The sequence below is a fragment of the Tubulanus polymorphus genome, chromosome 5 (genome assembly GCF_964204645.1).
Source record: "Tubulanus polymorphus chromosome 5, tnTubPoly1.2, whole genome shotgun sequence".
In the NCBI taxonomy this organism is placed as follows: Eukaryota; Metazoa; Nemertea; class Palaeonemertea; order Tubulaniformes; family Tubulanidae; genus Tubulanus; species Tubulanus polymorphus.
The window spans coordinates 9,611,166-9,631,357 of NC_134029.1; the positions used below are offsets into that span (position 1 = coordinate 9,611,166).

The 20,192-nt window shown below is 37.0% G+C and overlaps 1 protein-coding gene across 1 annotated transcript in view; it reads right to left on the reverse strand.

The window, feature by feature from the left end:
- The window catches only part of LOC141906214 (ras-specific guanine nucleotide-releasing factor 2-like), an 82,184-nt gene that overhangs the window by 52,354 nt on the left and 9,638 nt on the right, over positions 1-20,192 (reverse strand). Inside the window, 6 exon segments of the mRNA XM_074795455.1 lie at positions 6,965-7,158; positions 7,781-7,860; positions 9,933-10,186; positions 10,381-10,503; positions 12,753-12,900; positions 15,928-16,034. Of these exon segments, the coding sequence (XP_074651556.1) occupies positions 6,965-7,158; positions 7,781-7,860; positions 9,933-10,186; positions 10,381-10,503; positions 12,753-12,900; positions 15,928-16,034 (906 nt within the window).

The window sequence follows — 20,192 nt, forward strand, 5'->3', positions numbered from 1 at the left end:
CTTCCCTAAGTAACCAGATTCCATCTACAGACATCTATGATCAAACCATCGAAAAGTGAACACAATAGCCCGCTGGGACTGAAGTCCCAAGTAGCCCCGACTTAAGTCCCAATATATTCAATATCAACTTTGTTATGGGCAATGTATCGATAACTAGAAACAGAGTACTAAACTTCTGAACCCTCATATCAATATGCTATAACCATGTTCTACAGGTTGTCTCCAATGTGTTACAAAAGCTTTATTTATTAATTATAATTGAAATACATTTTTAAGATTGGTATACCTAGATTTTTGCTTAAGGATGGCATACCAAAATTCAATAACAAGTCATGCATGGCTGAGCATTAGGTATTTTCTAACATACATAAAAGTGGAGTTGAACCAAAATGACAAATAAGGATTGTTCCGTAGCTTTTGTTATTTGATGAGTGACAAGCTGCCGTTCGAAACATGACAATTAAATGAAAAACAAATCAACTGAGACAGATTTCTCCTTAATAAAATTGTTGGACCTCTTTACTAATTAAGCTGCTACAGACTTGTTCAATATGGATATCATTTCACCAAAGCACAGTTCAGCTCAACGTCTCATTTCCTTCACTGAAAAACTTCAATAAAGGACCATGGGTCTAGTAGGATCAACTGAGTACATTTTTAGTTTTGAGCACAAAAATCGATTTGTTCTTGGATTTGCAATAACGGACAGCAGATAAAGATGAAATCATGGTGCACTTTGTAGCAAGCATGTTCAACTTAGATGATATACATGGTAGTGGGTTTTCCCTATGAGTCACAAGTACATGGTAGAAAACAGTTCTTGATAATGTCACTGGGAAATCTCTTCTAGAGGGATTTCCAAGTGATGCCCTTGTGAAGGGTTTCCTCTGTGATGTCATGAAACTAGGTCAAGCATCAATTAGTAGAACGGAGGAAAAATTCATTGAAATTTTGCACATTTTCTCCCAGCACATCCAAATGGCTTAAGGCTGGCTTATGTCCACAAGCAACGCGACGCCTACAGATGCAACTGGGTTTATTGCCGATTAGTGACACCTAGTGGCCTACAAGAGGCCGCCAGTTGCTGCTCTATTGGTTCGACATAAGCCGGCTTGCGACAGCAACCCGACGCCTACCGACTCGTTGCAAGCCGTATGCGGCTAGTTGCCCTTGTTCTACTCCAGCCGGACAGTTGCTTTCGATTGCAACCGACGTAAGCTCATCTGCGACGTGACGGAACTGAGCGCAGGGGTGCCAGCCAATCAGAGATCGCATATATAGTACACATAATGACAGCTAGTTAGCGTCAATCATAATTAGCCATAAACTATCAAATTCAAGTAGTTCCAAACGCAAACCAAACCTTTAGCACGGCAGATGACTGGACCAACGATCTAGAAACGAAATTGGTAGAATTATGGTGTGAGCGGCCATCTTTATATGATGTCGCTAGCACAATGTATTCAAAACAGAATCAGAAAGATAAAGATCTTGAAGAAATAGCTTTTCTAATAGAAATATATTTTCCAATAATTTAAAATAATTAAAATTCATTCCCAAAATGCTTATCACGTGACCATCTGAGCAGTTGCAGTTGCCAGTAATCATAACCGACATAAGCAGGGAAGCAACTGGGAGGATCTCGTATCTAGGTAGTCGGCCACAGTTGCTTGGAATCGGAGCGCAGTCAATATAAGCTGGGCTGCGACCGCGTTTGCTCTCAGTTGTGTCGGTAGGAGTCAGTAGGCGTCGCATCGCTTTTCAACATAAGCCAGCCTTTAGAGCTGATGGACAAAACTTGCCATATTCGATTCCACCACCTATTTCCCTCCATATGACAAAATATCTTTTTATATCCAGTGGTTACAATTTGTGCCACCAAGAGCTACAAAAAGTTACTCTCAGAACCATTCTGTAAGGATCAACACAGTTGATCCTAAAAATGAGTAAAAATTGCTGATTTTGACAAACAAAAATGGCAGCCATCTTGAATTGGATTGGGTCCGTTTTTGGGCTACAGATGTGTCAAGGGTAGATACATGCATAAACCCAATATCAGGACAGTCAATCGAAGTGTCTTCAAAACTTCCCAAAATAACTGGATTCCGTTAATGGACTTATAGACTAACGAAAAGTGAATGCAATAGCCCCCTAGACCTTTACTGCCTTATTCTATATTGATACCAGTGTATAGAATTAATCAATTTGATATGTGAATCACTTGCACTGTGCCTGAAAGGGGATTATGTAACTCCCGAAAACGTTCGCTACAATAAATATATTAAAATTAGATTTATACTGTTCTTGCTACTATGGATTTTAAACTATCTGATGTCTACACAAGATCTATACAATCTAGAATAACATGGTTCCTTATATGCTGCCAGTGAAAATATTGTTCAATGCTCATTGGTCAATTCTTAATAAAGTAAAGACTATGCAATTAGGCTACTCCTATTAACTTGATCTTAACATTGATCTGATAAACTTGTTGAAAAATTACTGAGACAACAGATGTGTTAACTCTCCGGATTTGGTGCATTGGCAACAGCAACCGATATTATAAGATCAAGCTTTTCGTGAAAGTGGTCCTAATTTGGCGACAAAATCCTCATCAATTCACAACATTAAACCATAGGAATGAAGCAATACACTTGATGAACTCAGTTGTACAATCATGATACAAACTGCCATTGCCAATACTAAATAAATGCATTGATAAATAAATGGCAGCCATTTTACACAACTCTGGAATGGTATTATATATTAGACATGCTTGTCAACAGTTCCATTCATCACCTACATTTCGACTGTCATCACAAGACACTCGCTCTTATCTTCTTAATCCTCTTTTAACTATCAACATATTGGATTTGGAAGGGTTCTTATTATTTCTCGTGTCAAAAAAATATGAATAAATCTCATGTACCGCAGATGGACTTGTGAAGAAAAATCATAACTGCTACCGACTTATTCGACCCTGAATTACATTCCAAGAACTTTTTTTCAATCTTGTATAAGGATTTTGAAAATATACATGTTAGGCGCCCATTTCATATTAGGGATATGCCCTTAACCATGCTTCCGCAAGCTCTTAAGTCACAACCCACATAAACAAACCTTTCACATAGGAATAAGAAAAAATCATAGATGATAAAGCCATGATCCAAAGATCATTTTGTCCGGGTCAAACTGGCACGAGTCAAACTTTGCCTTCATTAAAGACTGTGTTCACAGGCAGAGCACTCACTCTTTGGTCGTTCCAAACCTACTCAGAATCGATCAATGAATAAACACCATACCTAATCTATACTTGGGCCAGTCTATAAAATATTCCAATACCCAATCAGTGCAAACATTACCTTACCGATAAGCAGCATAAGTTAACGTTGACTATGGATGTCAAAATTTTTATTCATTAAGTCAGTAATTGTCTCACTTAGCCCAGCTTAACAAGCATCCGTCCCAGCCATTACACCCTCCACAATAACACAACAACAAACAATTTTCTTCATTTCTACATACACACTATGTACATTCACGTATGGATATATATATATATATATATATATATATATATATATATATATATATATATATATATATATATATATATATATACACACACACACAAATACATTTATCACATGTACATTATGCACAAGAGGAGAGCAAAGAATAGGATGCTTCATTCAGACTGGAATGTGATCCAGTGCGAATAGAAAGTAAAGAGTTCTGAGTATAATAAGGACAGAGATGCAGAGGATGGATGGTTTGATGCATGCGATTCATAATGTGGAGCTCTGCACCAGAATCCAGTGACACAACTCACAATTTCTACTACTTAATAAAATGGTATTGATAATAATTAGTGATAATCATATTGGTTAGATAATAATACATGACCAGTGAAACCTTTGGTGGGTGCAATTACTTAACGAATTGATCTTACTTGATGCATAGGGTAGGTTAGGAGTGTCTCGAGGGAACCACTGCTGTATACCATCTTCTCTTCACTACGTTTGCCAGCGAAAGGGCCCTTCATCTATAAAATTGGCGATAAAATTCACTGATGCAGTTTCAACAATCAGCGAGAAAATGAGATGAAAAATTCATCCATTACATTTAGAAATACACTTTGTTCATCGCGCGAGCTTGTAAAAGACGCGTAAAACACTTTTCTAGTGTTCTGGTGCAGAATTCCCCCTGATTCTGGCCCCTGAGTTAAATCAATTCGCTTTGAATTTGATAATGAATATATCAATGCACCAGTGCACTGCATTTTCCAACATGCTAAACCAATGAAACAGTGGTATGCCTCAGATTAAACTACAAATACTGCATTTCCAATATTATATGGGTCTGTGAATAAGAGAAAATTGATATCATTTTTGATTACATTAACCTTTTCAGTGCTGACTAATTATTACCTGAAATTACTATTAATTTAAAAAATTCTAAAAATTCCACCCAAATGTGTATAAGAACAGGCACACTGCTATAGTGGGTCTATATCATAGCCTGGTGTATTGTAAATGACTAATATTTCACTATGATGGACAGGTGCTGCCATCTCTCAATAAAGATGAAAACCAATAACTATGTACATCAATGCACCGTGATGTGGTGTACTAGCAAAGTTCATCACTGATTTAAACACTGCCCTGCGATGTAGATGCACTGAAAGGGCTTAACGTACAGAGTGATAGCAGGAATTGTAATGGGTTCATTGTGTGCGTCGAGTCATTGTTTCTGAGAAATGAAATTATCATTCAAGATCAATTTCAACAATCGAACGAGGCCAACACGGATAAAACATATTTGAGTAATGCTTAGAAGATGAAATAAATACCTGCTGCGCATACTAAAATTTATTATCCAAGAGACATGGGAAACGATCTCATGATAGTGTGACAGTGTGCAGGTAGAGGGAATCTATTGTTAAGAGTTTATCGTGCACTTATAAGATGCTTTCCAAGAGTGATCTACCACTGCGCTTAAAGCCCCACTAAGTTCGCTCCTACGGCGGGACAGATCCAGGACTAACTGGATTTCGAGCGACTGTTTGGCAGGAATCAGAATCAAACGGCAGCATAGGTTCGAATCCCATCTCTTGTATTCTTTCGACAGTAGAATTTTTCAATTATCATCACGAATCAATGGCTTTATTGTGTATGCTGCTTTCATGAGGCAAATTGAAAAGTTAGATAAGTTACACGGAAGGAATTTTCGTGAATAATACAGATACAATTTATGTTGGAAGATGGTGTAGGGCCTACTGTGTAGCAGTTACTTATCCATTGATTCATATGTAACTTTCATAAGTCCTTGATCTAATGAAGCTGAAATGATACAATGAAAGCTAGTGACCTACTCAACCTCATGGTTGTAAGTAATAATTCAGTACGTCTCAATCATAAATATCAATTCCTAAGACCGTGCAAAATTATTCAGGACTAATACCACTGTTTCATATTATGTCATATTCAATAGCTAGTGCTACATGTCAAGTTCTTAGATTGATAACGGATATTACTATATGCATTTCAAAGCAGCATTCTAAATAGCAGTTATTCATTATTTCCCTTATTCTTATTCATGCACTACCGATACATAGAATGTAGAAGAACAAGAACCGTTGCCTTCATAAGGTTTGAAAGTTTTTTCCTTGATGACAAAGAATGGTGTAGTTCTTGAAAACTTCTTGAAGACAAAAGATGCATATGCTTCAAGGCCAAAAGTCGCTCATGCACCATAACACTGAAAAATCTTACCATCTCAATGGGGCTAAACATGACAGTACTATAAACATCGGGGCATGTATAATGAACCAAATTATATGAATTCAAGAATCAGATGTTTCTATGGATGAAATGTAACATAAATGGCGATGAGTGTATGCATGGAAACTAAATAACTTCTACAAGAATAGTGCAAGAATTATGCCAAAAACTCATCCTAGTTCAATTATTCAAATCTCTTCAAGACTCTGTCATCAAGCAAAACCCTGCAATGGTAGAAAGGGCGTGCAACTATTCATAGTATTGAGGTACATGTGACCCAATCAGATTGCCTGTTGCATACAAGCTTTTCTCTCTTCATCACTCAACCAAATGAGCACCATGAGCAGCACTCATTGTTTCTTTCACCCAATTGAGGGGAAGGAGTGAATGAAGAACCTCTGTCACCACCAAACCCAGCCTTGGGATGCGAGGTGAAAGACTGATGGTTTTAATGACTAAAACACTTTCTAACACTTAGTGTATTTTGTATGGTGTCAAAGTCTTGATGCCATCTTGTTCTTATCCCTGCAAGGGAGGATGACAAACTTAAACAAATTATGAAAAAAGATTATGTTTTATATAAAAGGGAATAATAACCTACATAACTAAGTATTACCTAAAACTGAAATTTTCAGGTTAAAGTAACCGAACCAAGATTGAGGCTGTAATCGTAATTTGGTTCAAAAAACAAATTCCAAAATGTTTCTATGTATTGTATAGTGGTAAAAATTTGAAAAATGTGAAATTGCATTAGTTGTTAACCCTTTTGTCAATCCACATAGAATCTGGGAGACAGAATAGAATAGTAACAAGAGTGCTCAGAAAAGAAACTCTTCAAATGCAGTCAGGAAACCCACAACAACCAAACTAGACAACTTTTGACCCCATTTAACGAAAAGTAATAGAAAAAGTTCAACATATGATTAAATTCATTCAATTCAAGTAAGTAGAAAAAGTTGATGCAAGGCGTCTCGATTATCAATAATGTTAACCAAACAACTAAAGGATGATACCAGAACACAAAAAAGCCAATATTTACATAGACTCGGGCGGCCATGTTACTGAACATTTGTTGCATGGAGAACATAGAAACAAAGTAAAAAGATACTATACCAAACAAAAGGGGAAGAATAGGTTATAATACATAATGGAGGAGGCTCCAAGAGATTTGCTTCACTTACTTGATGCATAGGGTAGGTTAGAAATGTTTCCAATGAACGGCCTTCGCAAGCGGGTTTCTCTTCATAACGTTTGAGCAGTGCATTAAATTCAGGTTTTTGTTTATACTCGGCTAACACTTGAAGACTAAAATGATGATTGCGTACATATTCCTGGTATATGCCTAACATTGGAAGCAGCATATCGAACAAGTCACCTGTAAAACAATTATTCTAAAAGTATGAGCATTTACAGCAATAGATACACAGAGCGTCGGCATTAAAAAACTTTGTGCCTGATTCACTTATCATCGCCTAACCCATTGAGGGCTTTTTATAACATTATTAGTGGTCTCTGCATTTTTCTCTGACAGAGCGGAGGCCAGAAAAGAACCACTGACTAAGACACCCTGCCATCACCAGTATTTGCAACCTGTGTAACCCAGATTAATCAGACTATTACAAAACCAATCCTCTAGGCCATAGCCTCTCACCCAAACCACTGCAAGGATAGATATAGAAAGTTTGATTGAAAACTTATAGGGTTTTACATGAACTTTTTCCTATAAAATGAAATATGCTTTCATTTCTATGTCAAAAATTGCTCTGGAAGTATCTATATCATATAATGTATTTTCAAGGATTTTAGACCAAATTTGAGGTTGCTATGACTTCAGATTTGTAATTCTGACCCACCATACTAAACATATTCAATCAAACCCTAAGCGCCATTTCGAATTGGTGATACGTAAGTTTATTCTTACATCCCCAATTCCAATGTGCACCACTCAGGACTTTATCATTCAGGGGGCTCTGAAATTTCATAAGTAGTATACTTACCTAAAACTAACGTTGGCCAATTTTCCATCCTGGCACTCAAGCCTTTCAGAAAAATTTGATGTAAAAAAAGTACAGTTTCACTAAAAAAGAAGATCATAATACATTTATTCATGTAGATATATTGAGGATTCGATGTAATCAGAGAGCTACCAAATTTTTCATAGGGAGCGTTTGAGCAGTTGAGTGGATAGATGATAGCTGTTTGTGTGCAAGGTATGTTTTTACTTTTTAATAGAAAAATACAAAACTTAAACATTGCTCTCAACCCTGCATACTTAAACAATGCTATTCATTGTTTTCATTGATATGGGAATGAAAACATTTAAATGCTTTAGTAATCAAGGTGTAAAACCCTCAGTGTAACACCTGGAAAATTAGGAACAGTTAGCAGCTTGGAATTTCCAATTGTAATTCATATCATTCATGTTCTACATCTAAAAGTTTTGTACAACGACAGTCTATTGAATGATAAGTAAGATTTAAAGTCTAGGGCCTGTAAGATTTCGAGGACCACTTTCATGGAGGCAGGTTAAATTCAATCCAGTTTCAAAAAGAATAACAAAACTTTTTCTGACCTCTGGTTAACAAACTTATAACAAGTGAAACTAGAAGTAGACCATTCCTACTTGAAAAGAACTCTGAAATGCTCGACAGTCTGACAATTTCAATATTCAGCGCCCCTCATGCACACATGAGGAAACCAATGACCTTCAAACCCACCATGTCATGAGCTACAATTTGACAATTGATTGGCAGTTACAAAATATGCCTACTATTGTTGGATCCATAATTTTGTTAATAATAAGTTGATCTGTTTATATTATGCATCAGTTAGTCTAGTCAGGATTTTGCATTCAGAAATGAACTATGAATTGGCATTAACTTGCTTTTGTTTTCGTCTATCAGCGATTGTTTACCTAGAATACACTCTCGCTCTCGTAATTCTGAATAAACGGCTTCCGCAGACGTAATCGCCTATTTTGTTATGCAAATGAATAGGTCAAGACATCATAGCAATGTCTCAAAGCATCCATGAAGCAGATTTTCAACTAACAAACTGGACACTGGTTTTTTTTTACTTAAGCGAGTAATGACAAATAGGAATAGAATTTCATCCTTTCGATACAACCAAATCCATAATGATCAAGACTAGTAGCATGAACATGCAGCAGGTGAATACACCAAATTTTAAATTGCACCCAAGAATAAATCGTACATCATTGTCCTCACTACACATCTGAAAGCTGATGTGTGACAAATTATTTGATGATGCGCAGGAGTGCGTGGTCGGACTTGCTAATGACCTCCCCCGCTCACCTCTTTTGGCACTTACATTATACTGGCTATCTGATCAGTATATCTATACATGATCAGATCATTGAGTATATATATATATATATATATATATATATATATATATATATATATATATATAAACTGCTGCGTGAATACCCAGCAACACTACTGATCCACTACTCATCGTTAATTGATGTTCTCCTCTCTTCTTCGCCTTGAACGATGTTAGGCCACTAAGTCATTTCACGATTTGAAGGCATCGAGATATGCCTGCGTGATTATCATCACGGCAGCTGTATAACGACTTTAATTGTCATCAGTCATGTCGCCGAGTGTTGTTTGATAAAACGCCAATTTTTAACCCACCCATAAAATACGACGCATCTTTTTGATAATGCCTATCGCTGCCGTGATAGATAAAAATGCAGCAAACTGATCGGTTTTGTAAATCATCTTTCAAAATAACATTATGTTGTAAAATCTCTGGCCGAGTACACACAGTTTCTGGGTTTCCAAACAACAAAAAACTGCATAATGGGGAACCACAACACTAGCTATTCCACAAGATGGCATGACAAACACTCAGGCTTATCTTGTCAAAACTAGTCCATTATGAATGAACGCTGATCTGAATTTTTAGGCTCCCATACTATAGTTTTCATTAATATTCAAAGAAATCTAACGCTGAAAACTGATAAACTCATAGCGAATCTGTGGATTCCTTGATTGCCAAAGTAGCATTGGAGGTTCCCCATCCTCTGCAAAATTACCTATTGCTTGAGATTTCTATTACTTAAAATTCCAAAGTTGCTCTACAAGTGCGCCTGAAAGGAAGATTAACGCATTTCCACCTTACCTATTTAAAAATATAGAATTCACATCTTCATGAGTAATAGGTGGTTTTTTTGAGCTTGCTGCCATTTTGAGAGGTCGTAAAAAACAAGAAACTAAAGTAGATAACTGGCGAACATATTCCTCTTCGCCCTCAACCATTCCGAACACAATACTGTTACGTTTACGCATGCTTTCTGCATGCTCCGAACGTATATATTCGTCCACGATTTGTTTCCACCGCCGTCGACAAAGCCAGCCTCGGAAAAAACTCTGGACCTAAATTATGAAAAAAAACTACAATACTTATTTACGAAAATAAATTTTTAAACCGTCATACCAAAATTTGATTAGCAGATTAAGCGAGACCTTAGGGAACGTATCCACTGGTTTGAATTTTTTAGTATGGGAAGATAGCATGTCGTAATACCCACGGCAGGTTGTTTGCATATCAATGCAAGATTTTTACTCACTTTTTTAATTTTTTTCAGCTCATCACTTTCTTGTTCATCTAGAATCATATGATTGGGCATTTTCAATCCTCGTTTGTATTCTTTCAACTGAAACAAAAAAATTATTTGATGTTACCTCCGCACCTAATGCCAATGAGTTTGATCAATGTGCACACCTTACACCATTCAAAATTGATATATACACATGAACCTTTCAAGAAAAGGAAAGAATTGGACTTAGATTTGTAGGAACTATCTATATTTTTCAGATTTCTGCTTCCGATGCCTGTGCCGATGCTAATCTTGCCAAAGAAAAGGTCAGGAAGAGCAAATATTTCAAATGAGTTCACTTCTAGAGGAATCAATTTACAAAGCAACACTTTTCATGCATTTTCTATGTTTATTATTAAGCATTAAAAAACTATCAACAACCATGAGGACAAGGGCCAATTTCATAGAAAGGGTTTCAAAGAAATGGTAAGACTGGGGAATATTTCATAATCTTTAAAATTGGTTTTAGCTCCTGGAGCGGTAACATTTATTTAAAGACTAGTTCGGTGCCCTGTTAATGAAAACTTGCTCTGAATTCGGAAATGTGGATAAGCTTGTCTGCCGAGGAGAAAGTTTAACCAATAAAGCATCTCTATTTATCTATGCAATGAGCATATTCACTATGGAAAAGGTTTTTTAGAGAAATATCCATCAATTCTGTGATCTATCCCTGGAGATAAGAGTACATATGCTTGAATGCAGTGCTAAATAACTGAGAATGAAAAAAACAGGCTTTTATTGGGCAAAATGATTGCGTGCGACTGTGCAACTACTAAAGTCAACGTTAAGTCAGACTGTATAAGCACCCCATTCCAAGAAATCTGATTACAATTGCCAGTTCGCAGAATGCAAGGGTCTATTGCTGCTGCATTGGTAGTTACGAAATATTTTTCAGTACATGTATATCGCGAGCCTCCCTGGACTTAAATATTGCTGTATGAACAAGGATGAAGCAGTTTCTAGTATTTTAGGCGTATATGAGTGTCACATATGTAAAAATCAGGTGCTAGCACAACAGTCAAGGGGGCAGGGGGATGTCTATCATTGACAACGGCTCATTTTATATTCAAAGCTCTTTCATAAATTCTGCATGTAGTTAGGCTAGGCTGTGTTGATTTGGAGATGCACAACATATATGTGTACACAACGTGTATCGCAAGATTGCAAAATTTAACAGCAAAATTTGCTTCTGCTATTTTCTCATGGCGCTTAAAGAGGCTATCATCGTTTCTATGGCAATGCATATTATTCAGTGTTTAGATCAATTTTGTGATGTATTCACTGACGCTGTGTACAGACTGCTCGTCCTGCATTGTGTGTCTCGCTAGTGTAAAATCCCTCACATCTATGAAACAATGATGACAAAATGACTGCAACGGCAAATAAAAGACACTTGTTGCATACATCCAGCCAGTGTGTTATATCACGCCAGTGCTCACTTAACATCAACATTTTCTGAGAATATAGGTACATGCCTAATCTCACTCAAATTCAATGAAAATACTATTCTTTAAAAAGCTAAATTTGTTTTAATGCTGTTTTTTTTTCTTTGTCTCTGCGGTGGCATCATAATGTGTTTGCATTGAATAATTTTGATTTCATCAAAGAACAGTTTTTACACCTGTCTCTTGATTTAATCATCAATTGATATAAGTGGATATTAAAGACTTAAAAATTCAAAATTCATTTACATTTGTTTTATAAAATATGTACTTAAGCCACTTATGAAATAAAAATGTTTTAGGAATGTGGGTATTTAACCGTGAAAACTGGTGGATCCAGAGTTACATATGCCTTTAAGAGTATATAAGTGTTTAATGTCATACGTGAAAATATTTCAGGCACAAAAAGGGATTTCGCTGATTTAGCTGATCCGAGCAACATAACCTTGTCTTTTCTGTTGAAGCTATGTAAAAGTTTGTGAAATTTGTCTGTAAAATGGCACTTCAGAGGACTGAACATGCTCACCCCTCCAACCTGTTCTAGATCCACTAAGCAAAGGAGGAAGAGATATCTTTTAAGGACAAAACGCAGCAAATGAATAATCCCCATCTGCTAGCCATATGACAAATACTCAAAATATTATGAAGTCTTTCATTTCAATAACATTCCTGAATTCAATGATTAGCAAATCTTCCACTGTCTACCACAAGTAAATATTCTTTAAAATTCTTTGTAGGCCTATGCATTAATGCTTAAAAATATCTTTATGCAGCTTAGCAGTGGTAACTTTTTTTGCATATCACCTGAAGGAGCAAGCAAATGCTGTAAACTACACTTCTTGCAGAATGCATGAGACTCTTGTTTAAAGCTAATTTTTCTTTTTTATATTTAGTATTCACCTCATCTTTCAGTTTCTTCACTTCACAGGAGAGCTCTTCGGTCTGTTGCACATAGTGCCACTTAGCTTGCCGTTCGCTGTCCAGTATTTGCAGCAAGTGCAGATGCTTCTGTTCCAGTTCTTCCTTTTGTTCGAGCACTTTGCTATAGCTGCAATTTTCAAATGATACATTATATGATTCAGCAATCAAGGTACAAAACTCAAAGTACGTAGACCCCGATTAAGTTTTAAACAATTTCAATCCTATCAACGTCCTCAATAAATATGTAGACCTCCTCATTAAATATTTTCAGTTTTCAGAAAGTAACACATTAGCATTGGAGGTTACCCAATTTCTTCGTCAAATATGAATATTTTTTGATTGGTTTGAACAAATATAATATAGCCAAAAGATTTAGATACATGGTATTCAGTAATTAGTAATATAGGCCTATGCCAAACAGAAACCGGGTTGATATGAACCAGCAGATGTGAGTGCTATTACTCTCACTATCAAATTAACCCCTGGAAGGGTTTCAATTGTTTCTTAATACCATTTTCCTAGGGTTTCAATTTATTGCCCAAAACTCACAATTTCATTTGAAAAATCCCATCGTAGCCCGGTGCTACCATGGTTGTTTTGAATGCCTCGAAGACCTTAGCAGCATCTATCGGGTATCAGGCAAATGAAATAACAGGTGTCCGAAACACTTGGGTCTTGGGTGATGGGTGTTGACATGAACGTATGTCCTAAACCCCCAGAGAATGGACATATTGGAAGTAAAGATATATCCAAAATATTCATTTTAAAGGAACAAACAGTCAACTAAAATCTTACATTGTTTATACTCTCAGTCAATTTACATAAATTGAGACCCAGCTCCAAACAAACTCAGCAACAAACCGCTCAGCAATTCATTTCATATTCCTTTAATCAGTCCTTGATTTATGAATATGTAAACCCTGGCTGGGCACACGGGCAACTTTTTCTAGTAATTGTTGAGCGCCAGCCGAATGGGCTTTATGTCATATGTCTACGGGCAACTTTTTCTAGTAATTGTTGAGCACCGGCCGAATGGGCTTTATGTCATATGTCTGCAGTGACAGGAGACAGAAATTGCTTCTTGTAGAAAGAATTTGCACGGAGTTGCCCAATATCAAACATGATCAGAAAATAGCTTGCCACTGATATATCTCTCATCGATCGCTTCGAGTTGCTGTATATGCGCCTGCTGGAGAAGCCAAGCAATAAGCAACCCATCAACTCGCTAATGAATGAGCAAATAATTACCATGTGATACTGCCAAATGTGGGAACTTCCAAGACAGTTATCCATAAATAGATTGCCCATGGGAAAAGTGGTTTACCTTGAAAACTGGAGCTTGTTTGCCCAAGACATTGTCTCTGAGGAATATTTTTCATATATCCCAATCGCAATGGCTTGTAGAGACAACACCCCAAAATTCGACTGAAAAGCAGTCTCTTGTGTTCGAAGGTCGTCATTTTGACAAGTCACATGACATAGATGTTTCCACGGAAATGCTCCTGTGATAGCACATGGGAAACCACAAGCAACCAATTGCATTTGCTTATTGCAACAACGAGCAACTAAAATTGCCCGTGTCACTAGGCTTAAGAGCATTATGCCATTTAATTGATGCTGGGTCATTGTCGATCTTAGATCAGCGAGCGATCTTTCACAAACAGTTTTGGACCACATCAAAGACCCGTTCCACCGGGCCTGCAATGCCGGCAACAAACGCTACCAGTGAATGCTCTTCCAGTTCCTTAAGAAGGGTCTATGAACTAGTTGAGGATGATGATATGACTCGTCTTCATTAAGCCGTTACACATTCTTAACCTTCAATTGAGTGAAGGCTTAAATGCATAGGCCCAGAATGCCTCATGCCTCAGAGCTTCTAATTTTAGAATTAACTTAATCATTCAATACCTGTGACATGGTCAAATCTATGGCGAGGCCCACTGCTGTTATTGGTATATGAAAATATGAATTTTAAATTTTCATTCAATCCATGGATTTGGTACCGTACAAGTAGTTTGAAACTCAAATATACCATAAGCATGATTCATACTGCCTAACATTAATTTCTCTGGCCAATCATCCTGTCCGATCACAGTGTGCACGTAAAAAGATTTGGGATTTGGAAAAACCTTGGAGTAATCATCTTGCCCAGATGTGTCAAGATTATTCACTCCAAGGAAAACTCAACCCTCTGTGCGGGAAAGGAGGTTATTGTGGTACGAAAAAGAAAATATTAAGCAAATCCAACCCACCTTAAAATGATCTGAATGATTTCGTTTCATAGACCAACCAAAACTACTAGCATTGTAAACCCAATCCATAGATTGAAAAAAAAATTGGGGCACCCGGGGTGCTCCATACGTTTTCGTTTTTATATCCCCAAATTCCCATGAGTTTGCATTCATCAATCAACGAGAAATGAAACTCTCCGCTATGGACTAGGTATTTTACAGGCTTTTTAGGGCATTCAATCTGCCTTGATTATCCAGTCAAAATGCATTAAAAAAACCCTAAAGAGGCCCTTTATGCTGCAGACCCAAGAGCGACAATCGCAGAGCATGCTCAGGTCACTACAACTGCAACTAAGATTACAAGGAACCATCGGCGATCAGTCTTGTTACAGTGCTGCACTCAGGTTGCAGTGCTATACTGCAGTCATTGATCATTTAAACAATCTGAATAAATACATTATCAAAGATAAATCAACACTCTGCAGAACCTTTCAATCATCGTGTTCTACCCAGAAAAATATTTCATCGAAGACTTAGCTTCATGTAATTAGCACACATAGCAATAAAAACAATTAAAAACATGATAATATCAAAAGAACACAGCAGAGAAAATCAATATCTAAAATCAGCACACGCGAGATTCGAACTGCCATTTTTTAACAATCACATGATCGCAGTAAGCTCCGCAATTCAGCAGCGATTGTTGGCAGAAATGGAACTTAACTTAGTGATGGGTAGCTCGATTGCATTGCTCAAAATGCAATATGAACAATTTGATAGCGACTGGCCATTGGGAAATAATATCAAATGGATTTCAAAAATAATAATCTGGATCAGCCGGGACATCTGGAAATCATTAACTGCACATTTCGTATTCAACAAAATCGTATTAGTGAAGTTCTACTATATAGAAATCAATTTACCTGGCTTGTTTAATTGCATCAACCCATGCAATGCATTCAGCCTCCGTATCAGTGCGTAAATCATACTGTCTCAAGCCTTCCGGACGGTAGTAGATCGCAAAACAATACTGAAAATATATTAACATTCATGAAAAATTAGAGGCCCAGATTTTGTAGTCTCAGTCAAAATATATAAATACCCTTTTGGTTACTGCAACCACCATGTAGCTTTAAGATTGAACTGAATCAATACGACCTCTAATACTTCATAGGCCTAAACATTCCTGAAACTCCTGATACCAGTTATGTGTAAATCAAATACGACTTGACTGGCAGACTGTGAGGATGGTGTGAAAGAGAGTGAGATTGGGTCTACGAGGGTGGCATGAAAATCTTATAAACCATAATTGGATTTTTGTATTTGTACTTCTATTGTACAATAACTATAATTCAAAATGAATAGAATTATTATCATTATCATTATAATTATCGTTATAGACTGGGATATACCTTCAAAATGATGGTTAAGAATGATCCACAGACACACGATTAGGCTATAAGGTGCTTGTTCGAGTGTCCTATGACAATGCTCATAATTATCCAATATCTACTTATAAGTTATATCTACTAATAACTTACAAGGTAAAACTTATTGATATTTTCCTGAAAAAAACTTTTCTCATCTACACGTAGAACCGACTAAGATGGCCGCCAATTACGTAAAAATAGACCAATTGAATAACCTGTCTGATATCTTAAAGATCCGTTTCCAAAGTATACTTACTCATCATAAGAAGTTAAGGGTCTCAAAATGGTCACATAACCGCCATCTTGTTTTCCATCGACCCAACTTTTCTTATGATGATGGGCCCTAAGAGGATACATATACAATTCATGTGAAAATTGATCAAACTGTTATCTAAATTTCCTTTGAAATCGTCAATAAAGGACGATGGGTCCAGTAGGATCAACTCAGTACATTTCATTTTTGAGCACAAAAATCGATTTGTCCTTGGATTTGCAGTAACTATTAACTCTTTGCCTGCCAGGCCTATTTTTCAGGAAATTCTGCACTTTGCCAGGATTTCCATGTTTTTCAGAGATTCATAAAACAAAAACTAGAAGAGATATCTTCATCAAATCTGTTTTATTTTGTTCATCTGGTCTTGCTTTTTCATGTAAAATAAGTGGTATTTCTTCTTAGAGTGATAAAATCTGCAGCAACCACCAGTGTAGAGGGGGTATTTTGCAGAAAATATGCCCATCCATGCGTGTTCAGCCCCATTTCAATAGATGACGTCACTAACACACTGCATAGGACGACTGGTGATAGTTAATTTTAGTAGTAAAGGGCAATAAACTAACTGGTGTTGTGCGATGAATACGCCATCTATCGTTTAAGTTAAGAAACCGTACCAGTACAGTTTTGGCAGGCAAGTGATAGAGATATCGGACGTACCAGTACGTTTTTGGCAGGCAATGAGTAAAGTAAGCATGTTCAACTTTGATGATATACATGGTTATGGGTTTTCCCTATGAGTCACAGGTACATGGTAGTACAGTTCTTGATAATGATGGCATATTTTCGCCGAGCACTTTCAAATGGTTTAGAGCTGATGGACGAAACTTACAACAACAATTCCAACCCCTATTTCCCTGCTAATGACAAAATATCAGTTGTGTATATCCAGAGGTCACAATTTATGCCACCAAGACCAAACAGAAAATTACTCTCAGAATCATTCTGTACAGATCAACACAGTTGATCCTAAAAATGTGTATGTGCTGATGATTTTGGTGAATAACAATGGCTGCCAGTCAGCCATCCTGAATCAGGTGAGGCTAATTATTGGGCTGCAGATATGTCTAGGGTACATACATGCATAAACCAATTATCAAGACAATCCATAAAAGCGTCTTCAAAAATTCCCAAAATTACTGGATTCTATCTACAGACAGGCAGGCAGACGAATGAATGAAAGGTGATGTAACAGCCTGCTGGGAGTGGGATAAAACTGATACATCATCTGAAGCATCTTTTCAAGGACCACGAAGAGTCCCATGAGAGCACCCTTCTATCAGTCAAAGTTAATAAGCTAGGAACGGAAAACCTCATTTTTGAAATCAGAGACACTTTTGAAGATACTTTTCTGGAAGAATTTAGATATAGAATAAAATGTAGCAGGAAAGCAGTGATATAAGTTTCTCCAAATTTGCTTACGGTTTCATATAAAACTATATTACTTAATATTTCTAAATGAATGAAGGCTTGTTGAAAAGGTGAATCTAGACATATACCAATTTTGGTAATAAGTTCAAGTATAACTGAGATATGCCCACAGGTATTTTACTTTAGTATCCTCAGTCGAGCATATATGAACTAATCATAAAGGACATTTGATAAAAGTATCTGCGTACGAAGTACTATCATAATCGGTCACTTGGTTACATCGATAATAATGGGAGTTTTGGAGAAAGGCAGAAACTACAAAAATTTACATGGATTAACAACAGAGTTTCTGCAAAATGTAACGATTTCCCATGTTCCGGCAAAACCCACATACATTTAGCCATCTATGTGTGAAGCAAACTCTTGGGGAACACCAATGCTATCCTCAATGCTTGTCGAGAAAGTATAATAGAGAATCTTTAGTCTATCCCTAACAGTAAGTGTTGGGAAATTTTGAAGGTCACAATTATGGCAAATGTACTTTGACATCGCAGAGTTTGCGTTCCCATAGGCTTTAGTTCTATCGACCAATTGAAAGCATATCAGTCACACAACATCAAGATGGCACTCTCCATAAATCTGTCATCTGTCCGTAGATGTTTTCGTAGCTAGAGCCAGAGCTGCGTTGGGAATTTATTTCCATCGTCAGCCGTAACATTAGAACTATGGCTGTGGTGCTGGGCGGCCCTGAGACATAGAATGATAACTTTCAATGCACGATAGGTCAGTTGCCTATGGCAGTTTGTTAGAATGTCAACTTGGACGCAAGAAGTCCTCATCTGAATCGTAGTCCTGAGCCCTGAACTTTTATTGTGTAACCAAATTAAGTGCTGCCACCTATCCATGACACCAAGAACATGCCGTGATTATCAACGATGGCAGACTATTCAATGCTGCCAAATTTACAATGTTGACAGCATGAAAATGTAACCTTGTTTAGTCAAAATATAGTAGGAGTAGATCTAAGTTGATCTGTTAACTCCATCCATCCAGAAAAGCGCTAACGTAAGAGAGACTATGTACCATACTATCATAAATTGCTAATCTCAAGAAACCTGCATAACCCTAATTTCGAACATATCTTCTAAAACATTTGAATAATGAAATCATATGTTTACACATTTTTATATTGACCGCTTGAAGCCGCCGATGAAATTCACGCCGGCCCTACACAGATCGTAGATAGCTTCATCATTCCACCAGCATCCCCATGTCAGGGTCTAACTTTTATATCAGACTTCAAAATCGTGTATACATGCGCCATTTTTACCGAATAATCCGATTTACTTATCATTTCTATTTGTGCCTGCTGCTTCTGATATAATCATACCTCCTTTACTATTACAAAATGTCTTCTAGTGATATTCAATGCAATATAACATTTCAACGTTCAAATAGAGCTCATTATATAATCACAGGATGCCATTCTACATCATTGTCAATATTTTGCCAAATAGCTTGTATGTGTACACATAGACCTGTGACGCTTTGCACATCGATTTAGGGTTGTCGTTTATAAAATGACGCTGAATGGTTATCATGGTAACGTTTTATAAGGCGTCAAAAAAGGAACAATAATAATAATCAAGAGAATAACAATAGGGTTTTCTGGAAAGTAGCAGAATTCTTTGTTTTCTAGCACTGCACACTACAAAATAAGCAAATAAAAGTTTTTGACTGGAAATGTGTTTTGCGTCGGGGTGGCAGCTGATAATATGGTGTCAGAACATCACTGTTCATAGTCGTACAATCTTTATCTATGCAGAGGTTAAGCAGCATTACATATTGGCCATCAAGTACAATGAGCTACCAGAGAACCTATCATTATTGACTGCCATTTAGTGGCCAACGCAACGTATTTGAACAATAATAAGCCTGACAAAAACAATGAAGGATTTATGAGGACTCAGCCACATGATGCCACTTGCATCTGATTGCACAGTGTGTCCACTGGACACAGTGCAAATAATTTTGCTGCGAAAGTCACCAAGTGACCTATCATCTTAGAGCCCTTTATCATCTCTGACAATACAAACCCGAGATTTCAAAAGTGTCA